Source organism: Triturus cristatus, chromosome 8, assembly GCF_964204655.1.
Source record: "Triturus cristatus chromosome 8, aTriCri1.1, whole genome shotgun sequence".
Lineage (NCBI taxonomy): Eukaryota > Metazoa > Chordata > Amphibia > Caudata > Salamandridae > Triturus > Triturus cristatus.
Genome location: NC_140591.1, coordinates 1,693,377,930 through 1,693,393,469, shown reverse-complemented (window position 1 = coordinate 1,693,393,469; position 15,540 = coordinate 1,693,377,930). Strand labels below are relative to the sequence as shown.

Below are 15,540 nucleotides of genomic sequence, written 5' to 3'. Positions count from 1 at the left end.
AACCCGGACTAATCTCCTTCACACCTGACTCTGTTTCCTACTTTATGGCCTACTTTACGAGGAGGAGGTGCCGAAACTATGTGGGGGCTGCTGATATCTGATGAGTGTTCTGAGCCTCGCTAGGTAAATACTTGTGATCTGAACGAGCTGAAATGTGGGGTTATCATCATTACTTTTCTGTTTCTTTGAAGCGAAAATATGTGAATGACCACTTGTAAATAGGGGCGGTGTTGCCCAGAGCGTAATTTTGTGTATATAAGTAAAGACTGGTTTTTGGTTCGGGAGCAGTCTCCTGAGAACATACACCGTGTTGTACTTCTCGGATACCTGTGATTGGTCTGCAGCCAATAAAATTCGATCTTTGACTTCACCTAGAAGACTCTGTGTTTCTGTAGTCTGAAACAGGAAGAACTCGAAGTCTTCGGGTGTGTCCCCTGGCACCGCTGGGTTGGTTCTGAAAAACCCAGTACTTCAGCACCCGGCTGCCCTAGAGCCGCTGAGGGTGAACTAACTGTACCTATCTGACCTTGGGGGACCCCTGAGTCTATGCCCAGAACCTCAACTTTGCCAGTCGAGAACTTACCTGAAAACCGCTAACTCTATTTTCTACATAGGGTAACATTGACTGGCTTTTTCTTGAAATTTCGTCTAAGTGTGGACTTTTCAAATCTTAAAATATTCACTAAAAATCAGCCGAGCGACAAAAACGCAAAAACTCACCTATTCTCGGGTGAGCTCACAGTGCTGGATCTTGGTGCCCAGCACTGGCTCGGAAGAATACTCACATCTGTACTTACCAGTAACCCAATTTTCTCCCATAGGAAACCATTGACTGCTTTTCTGTGAAATTTCTTCCAAGTGTCGATTTCTACAATCTTTAAATATTCTTCTAAAATCGTACAATTTCTGCAAACGTAATTACTTACCTGTTTTTGATAAAGACCCCAGTACTGAGTCCAGGTACCCAGTACTGGATTACAAAAGTAACGATAAAGTACTCTACCTGCAATTTGAATTTTTTGCCATAGAGAACCAGTGAATGTTTTCTTTGAAATATTTTCTAAGTGTCAACTTTTGAAATAGCTAAATATTGTTTAAAAATCATTACAGTAATTAAGTCGACTTTCACCACTTGATTCTGAATACTGACCCAGGACTGAATCTAGGATCCAGTCCTGGAATTACAAAAGTAATCTTAAAAGTAATCTATTACAAATAACCTGAATTTACCATTGAGCTCAATGCATTGTTGTATTTAGGAAATAGAATTGTTCATTACAACCAACTGTGACTGTTTACAAAAATCAATTGCTTATTGCAAAAGTATTTATATTCAACCTCTCATTCTGAGAAAGTATATTTTTATTCCATTTGTGGTTCTAAAAATAAAACAAGCATATATTTTTTTATATAAACTATTGGCCTAGAGTTCAGTTATTGAGTGTGTGAGACCATTTGCTGACTGAGTGTATATAACAAATGCTTTACACTGTCCTCTGGTACTGCCTTACTGCTCGACCAAGCTACCACTTTTGAGAGTAAGGTTATACCTAACTTTAACCTCTATCAACCCTTGGGGGACTGTGGACTCTGTACACCCTGTACCTATTAGGGAACAGTATATACAGAGCCACTTTCTCACAACCCCATTTCTAGGTTTGTGATTCATGCAGCAAAGGGCGAACTTATCTCCAGAGACAAAAGGTTGAGATTGGAAACAAAGATCTGAGCAGTTTTGAGAAACAACAAATTCTATCCTAAAGTGTTAGCCCCGATAGTGGGTGATGTCGTCATATATTTAGTTCATGTTTCCTGCCCTTGTTCACTAACATCTGTTCAGCGTTTCAAGGCGCTACATTTGAGATAGACCCTCTCGTGCTCACCTTTAATGTCTCCGTCGAAGATGCGAGCGAGGGTTGCTCTACCAAGTGGAGGCTTGTGATGTGCCTTTCCCACAACATTATAAAATATATGTGTGAGCTCCACCCACAATGTATATTTTAGAAATCAATGACATGATAAGAACTGCACAGCTCTGTACCTCAGTTCCTGTAGTTTGCAGTTTGGATGTTTTAGGCCTTCACACAACTTCTTCACTCCAGTGTCTCCCAGCTTATTGTGGCTCAGGTTGAGCTCTGTGAGAGATGTCTTTGTTTTAAGGACAGAGGCGAGGTCTCCGCAGCATGAACCTGTGAGGGAGCAGTCCCACAACCTGCAGGACAGAAGAGATATGGAGAGGAGTAAAGCAGAGCACAGACAGGGGCGTCACAACTTCAGTTTATCTTCATTTCCTTCCCGTCCTTGACTTACTCCCCTCTAGTGACATCCCCACCTCACACATCCGACCACGCCCTGGTTATAGGAGTCTCATGGGGGGAGTTCTCAGACTGGCAGAGACGGAGCTAAATGTACATATTAAAAAATAAATTACTACATGTTTCATGCTGGAGACCCTACTGTGGTGTGAATGGTCAACTCACAACTTTAGCAGCTGTTGCAGCCAGTTGTATATTTACACGGGGTGTGATGCACACAGAGATGTTTTCGTCAGAGGTCCCTGTGGACTATTTAAAGTTCTCAAAAAACACTGGCATCTATTAACAGATGACAACAAAATATTGGAGGCAGTAGGACCCAAACCCAACATCACATTTGCTAGGGGCAACACGCTTAGACAATCATTGTGCCCCAGTTTCATTCCTACAATTCCTCAAAGGACATGGTTACCGGTTAAACCTAAAGGATTTTTCAAATGTGGGACTTGTAACGTCTGTCCCTTTGCGTTGAATAAAACAACAACCTTTAATTATAATTCAGAAAAAATCCATACAGTCAATGACTTCATTAACTGTAACACTAAATTTGTAATGTACTGTATCATTTGTATATGTGGGAAAATATACGTGGAAAGTACTATTAGACCTCTTAAGGAACGGATACAAGAGCACATAAGGGCAATTAGAAATAACAATGCCCAATATCCGTTAGCCTCACACTTTAATACCTTGCATAATCATACAGAACTGTTTATTCACAAAATAAAATAGTATATTGAGAGATCGGCCAACAGCACATATTGGGTACTTTCCAGGGGTTCATATTTTGGGGTGCTGACATAAGATATGGGATAGGCGGCACAAGTGTGAATTTGCCCGGATGGGGTGAGTAATCCCTCTTTCTGTAGTAGGGGATCTCTGTGTATAGTCATAATCTAGTGAATAGTCCCGCCCATGTGCGTGGACCCCGGAGCAATAAAAAAGAATCTCTAAAAGGTGACAAATCATGCAGACCTGCATACACCTTTAAGAGATAATTTAATTTAAAGACAGATAATGCAGCCTATACCCACAGGCTACACTGTCCAGTACTTCAACTAGAATTCCACCAACATCCACAAACAGCACTGCCTGTCTAGTTTTTCTTCCCATAGGAAAAAACCCTGCCTCTACCAGCAAAAGCCTCTGGAATGATAGAGAGGAAGGAGTGGACAGACAAGCCCCATAGGCTGCCATTATGTGGCTTAAAACAGGATACTGTGCCTTTAAGAAAACTTTCCAGGTTTCCAGAACTTTCCCCAGTATCCCAGAATGCCCAGCAGGTCCTATTTACTTTCCGTTCTTTTTTCCGGCTCCTGCTAGCAGGACCCTGGAGCATTGAGCTCTCCCCTTTTCAAGGGTTTTTTGGAGATTTTGTCAATTTTTGTCACTTTTTCAAGTGCTTAGTAGCTGGTACTGTCAACATGCCTGGCTTGTTCGACAAGTGCCCGGAATGTGGTAGAAAGAAGGCTAAAACTGATCCACACGAGGTGTGTATAGGTTGCCTTCCCCAGTCCCACGTGCCTGAAGACTGTACCATCTGCCACTCGTTCTCAGCCAGGACCCTGAGGGACAGAATGAAAATCAGGCTTCAAGTTCTGGAGGAGAGAAGACTGAAGTCTGGAGGGGCTGATTTGGCCCATACTGAGGCCTCTGGGGGGCTCCCCAGGGGCAGGAAGACCAGTAAGCGCTCCCACTCCCCGTCGACGTCGAGGGCGTCGACGGCGACGTCGAGGAGGATGACCACCGTCTGTTCGCCATCTCCCCAGGGCTCTGGGGAGAAGCGGCGTCGACGATCAACGTCGAGGGACCTGAATAGGCCGCCGTCGACTACATCGGCATCGTCGGCGACGACGCCGTCTTCGGCGCCGTCCAGCAGTCGGTGTCGAGATCGGACCCGGCGTCGGCGCTCGCCGTCGAGGGGAGATCGCCGTTCGCCGTCGATGAAGAGGAGATAGTCGACGTCGCCGCCGAAGAGGAGATCGACGTCGAGACGCTCGAGGTCGAGGAGATCAACGTCGAGGCACAGGTCGCCGTCGAGGCACAGGTCGCCGTCGAGGCACAGGTCGCCGCCGAGGCGAAGGTCGCCGTCGAGGCGAAGGTCGCCGTTGTGAGAAGTTGGCCTGATATGTAGTGCTCACTATTCTAGTGATCACTGTGTATCATTCCAAACGACCCTTATTGATGATTGGTTGTAAGTCAACCTTATAGACCAGCTATCCTAGTAGCGTGGATACGAGCAGTCTTAGGCTAAACTCTAGAGGGCGTGTTAAGCCAGCTGTTTACCATCACATATACCCCTTGAACGTCGAGTGAAAGGACACCACACAAGTTGTTATGAAAACAAAGGATATTTATTTATAACAAGACTACCCTGGCTCTTTATGAGTCAGGGAGCTAAGCACACTACAAAACTCTTAGGAAAATACTTCAGTTGCACAATTTACACAAATGCCCGAGGGGCACGAGAAACCATCTACACTAACAGTGAAATACGAATGGTTAGAGTCTGGAGGTACTGATTCCGGAGTGATCCGATCAGTGGGACTAAACGAAAAAGGAACTGGACACTTGTAGAGCGAACCTGCGATGGAGCACCGAAATGCTCGAGTTACCTAGCCCGGAGGCTGCGGCTGCGTGAAGTTCGGCAAGATGTCGGGAGTCCTCGTTGTAGTCTCAGGAGCCTGAAAGAAGAAGTTGCTGGCAGGCGACCAGTGACGATGTTCAGAGAGATCCAAGCCTGGATCGGTGATGAAGAAAACCTGAAAGCAGAGGGGACTCAGTTCTCAACCGCTAGCCAGCGATCGTGTGGGTACCAGGAGGGTACCGGCTGAAGTCACCTCAACCAGGTGAGTGGATGACGTCGGACTCGGCTGTTCCTCGGACCAGGAGGCGCGGCGGCGACCAGGATGGAGGGCGAGCTGTCCCACGCAGGTGTCTGCTGTCGATGATGCTGGGCCCAGGAATGGGGCAGCGGATCTTGGCAGTGGCAACCCAAGCGGGGGAGTCAAGATGGCGTCGGGAGTGGACCAGGAGGGTCCGTGGTACTCCTCTGTTGAAGGGGAGCAAGAGCCAGTCTGGAGCAACCAGACCGGTGATGAAAACAATCTTGGAGCGTCGTGAAGAGGGCCACAAGCCGGTCGGCAAGTGGTCGGACAACGCGGTGAACAGCAAGGAGCGGAAGGGCCCCCACGCAGATCTCGTGGATGCTGGGGAGACAGACTTCGATGCTGGAGCTGCTCAGGGTTAGGGCTTCTCAAACCCTAGGTGCACTCACTCGAGGGTCCCTCGGTGGGCGTGCTAGATAAGCGTCGTGCAGGTTCTGAAGATAGCCGGTCCCGCAGGTCTCGTCACACCTACGACTCTCAGCTGGGCTGATGAGGTAGGTAAAAGGTCAGAGATGGCAGGGAACTCGGGTCTCGTCGAGCTGGACAGTCTTGATCCGTAGGAGAGACGTACAGCAAACCGCAAGCGCTTAGGTGGTGCCTGCTGGTGCAGGGTGGCTACTCCTTAGCCACAAGGCAGAGTCTTCAGAAATAGTCAAGAGTTCCTTTCGTGGAAAGTAGTTCGTGATTCGGAGTTATCCGATTATCTGATTATCCAATTTGGGAAGGGGACTCGCTCCTACCTTTATTCTAGGAAAAGGGGCTGGCCCGTGACTAGGTTCTACCTATGGGTGGAGCCAGGAGGGGGGTGGTTACACCCCTATCCTTTGTCCGGCTTCGCCCCAGCTCAGGGGCTGGTGTGCCCCCGAAACTGGTTTGAGCCGGGCTATGCACAGTGAGCACCGGGGTGCCACTTGCAGTCACCTTCCTTTCAGCCCTGCCTACCTGGGATACACAAACCCTGTCTGGGATGGTGCTAACACCACCCTCGACAGGAAACCCTTTGTCCAAGCTCCCCTCGCTGGAAGGTCTCCCAGCAGCAGGAGGTCAGACTTGTGTCTGGTGGCAGCATCCATTTTGTGATGCTGAGGCTTGAGTCAACTTTAACCGGGGTTCAAGGTTACTTCCATGTCGTGTCCCTCTAAAAGGGGGGAATGCTAACCCCGTCGCCAGGACTGGCGAGGGGTTCGTACTCCCATTCGTATGACACCTTACTCGACATGTGTAGGTGATGCGATGCCAAAGTTAGCAAATAACCGCAAGGATTATAATGCATTAAAAGTAGTTGGCCCGCGTCACCATGGAACGGCTATTAGGACTTGGTTCCGCAAGCCGTCGACGGGCTCAGCTCGCGCCAGAACACCGTCCCACATGGTTCCCTGCACTCTGCCTTCAGGATGATAAGGCCTGCCATAGGAGTGACTGATAGGAATTCATGTGTCCATTTTAGGGTTAGGTGTAGGAATACTACACCTATAGCAACGGGTGATTACACCACGCTGCCCCAGCTGTCGTGCAGCCAGTTGTGTCAGATTTGGGCGGCCATCCAGGGGTGGCATAATACATGCTGCAGCCCCTGGTAGGCCCTGGGTACACCGATGCCCTGGATACCTGTGGTATGCTGAGACAGGGACTGACAAGGCGGCCCAGTTCCAATTAGTGGATGCACCTAATGTACATGTGCGTTAATTTCGAGAGAGAACAGCTAGGCTGTGGGTCTGATTGGCAGGCCCACAGCCGGGGAAAGTCGTAAACCAATGAAGCAAAAGCAAAAAATCTGGGTGATCATAGGATTGCAGACCCTACTCTCCTACATGACCCCCCCCCAAACTTTGGGACAATAAGCTAACCTTGACCAGGTGAGTCTTCTTGCTCTAAGTGGAAATACCTGGAGAGCCCATCTGCATTGCCATGATCAGTGCCAGGTCTATGCTCCACTGTGAAGTCCATCCCCTGTAGGGAAATGGACCACCTAAGTAGTTTGGGGTTTTCACCCTTCATTTGATTTAGCCACAAGAGGGGCTTATGGTCGGTCTGAATCTTGAAGTGAGTGCCAAACAAGTATGGCCTCAACTTCTTCAGGGCCCAAACCACAGCAAAGGCCTCCCTCTCAATAGCTGACCAATTCTTCTCTCTGGGGGTCAGCTTCCTGCTAATAAAAGCTATGGGCTGGTCATGACCATCAAAATTCAGTTGCGATAGAACAGCTCCCACACCCAGCTCCGAAGCGTCTGTTTTGGACAATGAATGGTTTGGAGTAGTCTGGACTCTTTAGGATAGGTGCTGTGCACATGGCCTGCTTTAGGTCATCGAATGCCTTCTGACAGCTTGCTGTCCACTGAACTTTTTTTGGCATCTTTTTACTTGTCAGGTCGTTTAGCGGGGTCACAATGGATCCATAATTTCTGACAAATTTCCGGTAATAACCAGTCAGGCCCAAGAAAGGTCGAACCTGAGTCTGGGTGGTTGGAGGAGCCCAGTCCTGGATGGCCTGTATTTTGCTCTCCAATGGTTGAACCTGGCCTCCACCTACAAGGTGGCCCAGGTATACAACCTGTGTCTGCCCTATCTGGCACTTAGTGGCCTTGATAGTGAGGCCTGCCTTTTGCAGGGCCTCTAACACTTTCCTCAGGTGGACCAGGTGATCCTCCCAGGTGGAGCTAAAGACAGCGATATCGTCCAGATACGCCACACAGAAGTCGTCCAACCCAGTGAGAACTCGATTCACCAGCCTTTGGAAGGTGGCAGGTGCATTTTTCAAACCAAAGGGCATTACCACGAACTGATAATGCCCACCCGGGGTAGAAAATGCTGCTTTGGGCTTGGCCTCCTCAGCTAACCTGATTTGCCAATACCCAGCTGTCAGGTCAAACGTACTTAAGTAGCTGGCCGAAGCCAACCGGTCGATAAGTTCGTCTGCTCTTGGTATTGGGTGGGCGTCAGTCTTAGTGACTGCATTGAGACATCTGTAGTCCACGCAAAACCTCATCTCTTTCTTACCGCCCTGGGTGTGAGGTTTCGGCACGAGAACTACGGGACTAGCCCAGGGGCTGTCGGAGGGTTCAATGACTCTCAGCTCCAACATTTTCTGCACCTCTGTCTTGATGCAGTCTCTGACGTGATCAGGTTGCCGATAGATTTTACTCTTTACGGGCAGACTGTCCCCAGTGTCGACCTCATAGGTACACCACTTGGTCTGACTGGGCGTCAGAGAGAACATATGTCGAAAGGATTGAAGAACCTGTTTACAATCCTTTTGTTGATGTCCAGAGAGGCTGCCACAAAAGACAACACCATCTACTGGTCCATCGTCAGGGTTCTGAGAGAGCAGGTCCGGGAGAGGGTCACTCTCCTCCTCCTGTCTCTCATCTGTGGCCATGAGCAAGCCCATGCCCTCCCTGTCGACATATGCCTTGAGCCTGTTTACATGGAGCACCCTGTGGGGGCTCCGGGGAGTTCCCAGGTCTACCAGGTAGGTGACCTCTCCCTTTTGCTCAATGATCGTGTGGGGCCCAGACCATTTGTCTTTGAGTGCTGCTGGGGCCACTGGCTCCAGCACCCACACCTTCTGTCCAGGCTGGTACACAGTCAGGACAGCCTTTTGGTCGTGCCAAGCTTTCTGTAATTCTTGGCTCGCCTCCAGGTTTTTAGATGCCTTTTCCATGTACTCCGCCATCCGCGAGCGGAGACCGAGCACATAGTCCACAATGTTTGATGCTGGCTTTCTGAGAGGTCTCTCCCATCCTTCCTTTACCAAACAAAGGGGTCCCCTTACAGGATGTCCGAACAGAAGCTCAAAAGGGCTGTAGCCAACCCCCTTCTGCGGGACCTCCCTGTAGGCGAACAAGAGGCAGGGTATCAGGACATCCCATCTCCGCCGAAGCTTTTCAGGTAGTCCGTGAATCATCCCTTTTAGGGTCCTGTTGAATCTCTCAACAAGCCCATTGCATTGTGGGTGATAGGGTGTGGTGAACTTGTAGTTGACACCACATTCCTTCCACATAGCAGTCAGATATCCCGACATGAAGTTTGCACCTCTGTCTGAGACGACCTCCTTAGGGAAGCCCACTCTGGAGAACACTCCAAGTAGGGCCCGTGCCACCACAGGTGCTGTAGTGGTCCTAAGGGGAATAGCTTCAGGATACCTGGTGGCGTGGTCCACCACCACCAGTATAAACTTGTGCCCTGATGCTGTCTGGGGTTCCATTGGTCCGACAATGTCGATCCCCACTCGTTCAAAGGGTACCCCCACCACCGGTAGTGGTATGAGGGGGCCTTTGTCGTGCCACCTGACTTACCACTGGCTTGGCAAGTGACACAGGAGCGGCAAAACTCCTTCGTATCTTCGGACATGTGGGGCCAGTGAAAGTGTGGAACAATTCTGTCCCAAGTCTTATTCTGGCCTAAGTGACCTGCAAGGGGAATCTCGTGGGCCAAGGTGAGAAGGAAACCTCTCAGAGACAAGGGGATGACCAGCCTCCTGGTCGCACCAGGTTTGGGGTCTCTTGCCTCGGAGTACAGGAGTCCATCGTCCCAGTACACTTTGTGGGTACCTGTGGCGTTCCCTGCAGCCTCAGCAGCAGCCTGCTGTCTGAGGGGTTCAAGTGAGGGGCAGTCTAACTGTGCCTTCCCCAGGTCTTCCCTGGAGGGTCCCCCTGAGCCCAGAAACTCAACCTGACCAGGTTCAAGCTCTTGCGGCTCAGTTTCCCTCAGTTCTTTAAGGTCAGCCTCCTCTGAGACTTGATCCACGACCTGGGGCAAGGGGGAAGGCGGAGCCTTCCCCTTACTGCTCCTTTTCTTGGAAGGTGTCTGGTCCGTTCTTCCAGGATCCAGCACCTGTTCAGTGGGGCATCTTTTGGCCTGTGACCTGGTCACATCTCCATGTGAGTCCTCTGCTCCACTTCTGACCATTGTGACGTTTCCAAATCATTGCCCAACAGACATTCTACGGGGAGGTCTGAACTAACCACAACCTTTTTCGGGCCACTTACCCCTCCCCAGGAGAAATCAACAACTGCCATACTGTGAGTGGTAGTGACGTTGCTGGCATTGGTCACTAGGTAACTGGTACCTAGCATGATCTGTCCAGGGTCCACGAAGTTAGGCGTCACCATGGTGACACTGGCACACGTGTCCCTGTAGGCCTGAGCCACTTTTCCATTTATCAAAGGTGTCTGTCTGTATTTGCCCAAAGTATTGGGACTGGCATCAGGGGACATATCCATATCCCCTGTACAGACAAGGACGGCCTGAGTGAGCGTGCCGACTAAGTCGTCACTCCCCTCGGTTCCCAAGGTTAACCCAACTAATGCCTTGGGAGGCGCACTACCACTGCTGACTGTACTAGGGGGTGCAGGTGCCTTAGGGGCTGCAGTGGCAGGAGTTTGCCCTCCTTTCTTGGTGCACTCACTAAACCAGTGAGTCTTACTTTTACAGTATTGGCACCACCTCTTTGACTGGCCTTCTTGAGTCTTCTTCTTCTGTGAAGCCTGACCCCCACCCTCTTTGGTTTTTTGGGGACCTGTCGAAGACTTCTGGTCATTTTGTTCGTTCTTGTTACTACCCTTCTGGTCTGCTTTCTTCTGACCACCCTGGTTCTGATTCTGGTTCTGCTTGACCCTTGTTCTGACCCATCTGTCTGCCTTCTTTCCCAATTCTTGGGGAGAGGTCAGATCCGAGTCGACAAGGTGCTGATGCAACAATTGGTTCTGACAGTTGTTTAAAATCTGTTCTCGCATGATAAGATTGTATAATCCTGTGTAATCAGTAACCTTGCTACCCAGCAACCAGCCTTCCAAAGCCTTAGTGGCACAATCGACAAAGTCAGCCCAATCCTGAGACTGAATTTTCTGGGTGTCCCGGAACAGCACCCGGTACTGTTCCGTGGTTAAGCCGAACCCATCAATCAGTGTGTTCTTCAGGACTTGGTAGTTGTTTGCATCCTCAGCTCTTGTAGTGAGGAGCTTGTCCCTTCCTTTACCTTCAAAGGAAAGCCACAGTATAGCTGCCCACTGACTTGGGGGGACGCACTGGACAGTGCAGGCCCTCTCGAAAGCAGTTATCCACTTGTGGATGTCGTCCCCTTGTTTAAAGGGGGGCACTATTTTACTCAGGTGTCTAGTGTCTATACCCCTGTCTTTCTCTCTATTGAGAATGCTGCCACCAGTGGGATCTAACCCACTTAATTTCTGCTCTTGGGCCAGGGCAAGTCTTTCTTTGGCGAGGGCAAGTTCTTCCCGCTCGATCCTCAGATTGACTTCCCGCATCTTCGCTTCATGCTCCCTTCTCTGACGGGACGTCATTCCTCTCTGAGAAGATGCCTGAGAGACATGTGTATGAACCGATCTGCCGGAGCCTCTGGAGAGAGACCTAGCTCGTCCGTTCCCAAGGTTAGGCCTGCTTGAGCGTGGGCCCGGGGCTCCCCCAGTTCCATTCTCATGCCTGCTTAAGTTGGTCCTTGTAAGCCTGCTGACTACCACTGGACCTTTGTCTGCCTCGTCTTCTGATAACTCGTCCTCGTCCTCCTCCTCTGTGTGGAGGTCGAGGTCTGGGTCACCGAGGGTTCCCTCTAAGGGAGGCATGTTCCCATCTGCACTGGGGGGACCTGTGTTAGAGGACCTCCTAGCATCGTACGCCTCTAAGAGACCTATCAGTATTGCGATGGTCGGGTTAGAACCCTGGTTTAGCTTCCTGGAGGCACACAGTTGTCTCATCTCCTTGAAGCTAAGAGTTGCATATCGTGACACGACCTGTGGAGGGTCACTGACCACTAAGGGAGTCTCCGCAGACTCTCCGTGGACCGACATGCTTTTCTAGTGAGGTGTAAGTGTTGCACCTACCTACGCTATGGGTTTACCTACTGATCCCTTGCTAGGAGTTGTAGTCAGGGTGTGCTAAGCCCTGTTACACTACAACAGCCGTTTCAGTAGAACTCGGAGTATTCTAAGTTAAGTTATATGTACCTGGGTACTTATGTGATCTTTCACTTCGATATTCTTAGGATACGTGTGTGGTAAACAACAGCAAGCTCAAATCCCAACCGCTGCTCACCAATGTGAGAAGTTGGCCTGATATGTAGTGCTCACTATTCTAGTGATCACTGTGTATCATTCCAAACGACCCTTATTGATGATTGGTTGTAAGTCAACCTTATAGACCAGCTATCCTAGTAGCGTGGATACGAGCAGTCTTAGGCTAAACTCTAGAGGGCGTGTTAAGCCAGCTGTTTACCATCACATATACCCCTTGAACGTCGAGTGAAAGGACACCACACAAGTTGTTATGAAAATAAAGGATATTTATTTATAACAAGACTACCCTGGCTCTTTATAAGTCAGGGAGCTAAGCACACTACAAAACTCGTAGGAAAATACTTCAGTTGCACAATTTACACAAATGCCCGAGGGGCACGAGAAACCATCTACACTAACAGTGAAATACGAATGGTTAGAGTCTGGAGGTACTGATTCCGGAGTGATCCGATCAGTGGGACTAAACGAAAAAGGAACTGGACACTTGTAGAGCGAACCTGCGATGGAGCACCGAAATGCTCGAGTTACCTAGCCCGGAGGCTGCGGCTGCGTGAAGTTCGGCAAGATGTCGGGAGTCCTCGTTGTAGTCTCAGGAGCCTGAAAGAAGAAGTTGCTGGCAGGCGACCAGTGACGATGTTCAGAGAGATCCAAGCCTAGATCGGTGATGAAGAAAACCTGAAAGCAGAGGGGACTCAGTTCTCAACCGCTAGCCAGCGATCGTGTGGGTACCAGGAGGGTACCGGCTGAAGTCACCTCGACCAGGTGAGTGGATGACGTCGGACTCGGCTGTTCCTCGGACCAGGAGGCGCGGCGGCGACCAGGATGGAGGGCGAGCTGTCCCACGCAGGTGTCTGCTGTCGATGATGCTGGGCCCAGGAATGGGGCAGCGGATCTTGGCAGTGGCAACCCAAGCGGGGGAGTCAAGATGGCGTCGGGAGTGGACCAGGAGGGTCAGTGGTACTCCTCTGTTGAAGGGGAGCAAGAGCCAGTCTGGAGCAACCAGACCGGTGATGAAAACAATCTTGGAGCGTCGTGAAGAGGGCCACAAGCCGGTCGGCAAGTGGTCGGACAACGCGGTGAACAGCAAGGAGCGGAAGGGCCCCCACGCAGATCTCGTGGATGCTGGGGAGACAGACTTCGATGCTGGAGCTGCTCAGGGTTAGGGCTTCTCAAACCCTAGGTGCACTCACTCGAGGGTCCCTCGGTGGGCGTGCTAGATAAGCGTCGTGCAGGTTCTGAAGATAGCCGGTCCCGCAGGTCTCGTCACACCTACGACTCTCAGCTGGGCTGATGAGGTAGGTAAAAGGTCAGAGATGGCAGGGAACTCGGGTCTCGTCGAGCTGGACAGTCTTGATCCGTAGGAGAGACGTACAGCAAACCGCAAGCGCTTAGGTGGTGCCTGCTGGTGCAGGGTGGCTACTCCTTAGCCACAAGGGAGAGTCTTCAGAAATAGTCAAGAGTTCCTTTCGTGGAAAGTAGTTCGTGATTCGGAGTTATCCGATTATCTGATTATCCAATTTGGGAAGGGGACTCGCTCCTACCTTTATTCTAAGAAAAGGGGCTGGCCCGTGACTAGGTTCTACCTATGGGTGGAGCCAGGAGGGGGGTGGTTACTGTGAGAAGTTGGCCTGATGTATGATGTCACTAGTTATAGTGTACACCTTATATCAGTCCAAATACCCTTATGGTGATTGGTTGTAAAGTCAACCTTATAGACCAGCTATCCTAGTGGTAGCATGGACAAGAGCAGTCTTAGGCTAAACTCTGAATGGCATGTGAAGCCAGCTGTGATACCATATATAATCCCTTGAATACCAAATGAAAGGACACCACAACAGATATATATATAAAATAAAGTGTATTTATTCTAAGCAAACCCTCAGCACTCTTTATGAGTTTAGAGGTAAGTACAACACAGTCTTATTAATGCATACAGTAAGTCACACAGGTAAGTAATACAGTTAGGCCCTAGGGGCCACGCAAACCATATACTAAATAAGTGGTATAAGAACCACTGTCACGGAAATAGAATAGGCCTAGGCCTAGGGAATCGCTGGGGCAACACTACACTAGCGTTAGTTAGGGAGTGGGAGGCCCACGGGATTCGTGTGCAGAGTGGAAACACTCACGCGTAATGCGTAAAAGTCAATAGCAATGTTACAGTTTAGAAATAGATAGATTTAGGACACTTCCGGAGTAGCTAGGAAGTTGAGACTTGAAAACTAGACACTAGGATAGTCACTATCCTGATGAGCACCGGAGTACCCAAGTTACCTAGCCCACAGGCTGCGGGTGCATAGGGGTGAAGATGCGTCGTTTTCGTCGTCGACTCCTATGGATGCCTGAAGAAAGATGCTGACAGGCAGTCAGGGGAGAGTGTCCGGTGGATCCCAAGCCTGGGATCAAGAAGAGAAGAAACCTGCAAGCAGAGGGGACAGAGTCAAGGTCACTAGCCAGTGACCACGTGGAACCAGGAAGGAACCAGGCGATGTCGTGAAGAGTTGCAGGGGAAGGTGAAGCTTGTCGCTGGAGCCAGGAGGACCAGGAAGCGTCGAGGACGACCAGGACCAGGAGGCGAGCTGTCCCACGAAGGCTCTTGCTGTCGGCGGCGTCGAAGTTGGACTAGGACTCACCAAGCCTTGGCAAGCGGAACCCACGAAGAACAAGGGACTTGCTTCTGGTGCAGACCAGGAAGGTCTGGGGTGCTTCTTCTTTGCAGAGAAGCGGGAGCCAGTCTGGAGGAGCCAAACCAGCGCAGAAGATTTTAGGGAGCGTCGTCACAAAGGCCACTAGCCAGCGGGCAAGCAACCGGACAGACGCGGCAAGCAGGAAAATGCTGAAGGGCCCCACGCAGGACTCGTGGAGTGTGGGGGGCTGGTCTTCGGTGCAGATGGTGCTTGGGGTTGGGGCTTCTCAATCCCCGGTGCACAACTTCGAGGGTACCTCAGAAGCTGCGCTGTAAGTTACTAGCCACTTTTCCCAGGTAGCCGGTCCCACGTCGCTCGTCGCCTCCACGGATCTCAGCTCTGCTGCAGATGTGGATGAGGGTCGGAGAAGTCTGGAAATCAAGGCTCTGGTCGGGCTCTGCAGTCGGTTCCTCGTCGAACGTTTCACAAAGCAAAGGGTAGTCACTTGATGGTGCCTGTTTGCACAGGGTAGCCACTCCTTGGCTACAAGGGAGATTCTTCAGTCTTCTTCTTTCGTCGAATGTCGAAGGTCCAGAGTTTCTGTTCAGTTTTGCAGGTTCAGGATAATCTAAAGTCTTGAGGCCCAACTCCCACTCTTATACTAATCTGGGGGGCTGGGATA

General features: G+C 50.3%; 1 protein-coding gene across 1 annotated transcript in view; it reads right to left on the bottom strand.

The window, feature by feature from the left end:
* LOC146808624 (NACHT, LRR and PYD domains-containing protein 12-like) overlaps positions 1-15,540 on the bottom strand; it is a 730,950-nt gene that overhangs the window by 160,904 nt on the left and 554,506 nt on the right. The window contains exon 9 of the mRNA XM_085623648.1: positions 2,042-2,212. Within this exon, the coding sequence (XP_085479774.1) occupies positions 2,042-2,212 (171 nt within the window). The remainder of the gene's footprint in view (positions 1-2,041; positions 2,213-15,540) is intronic.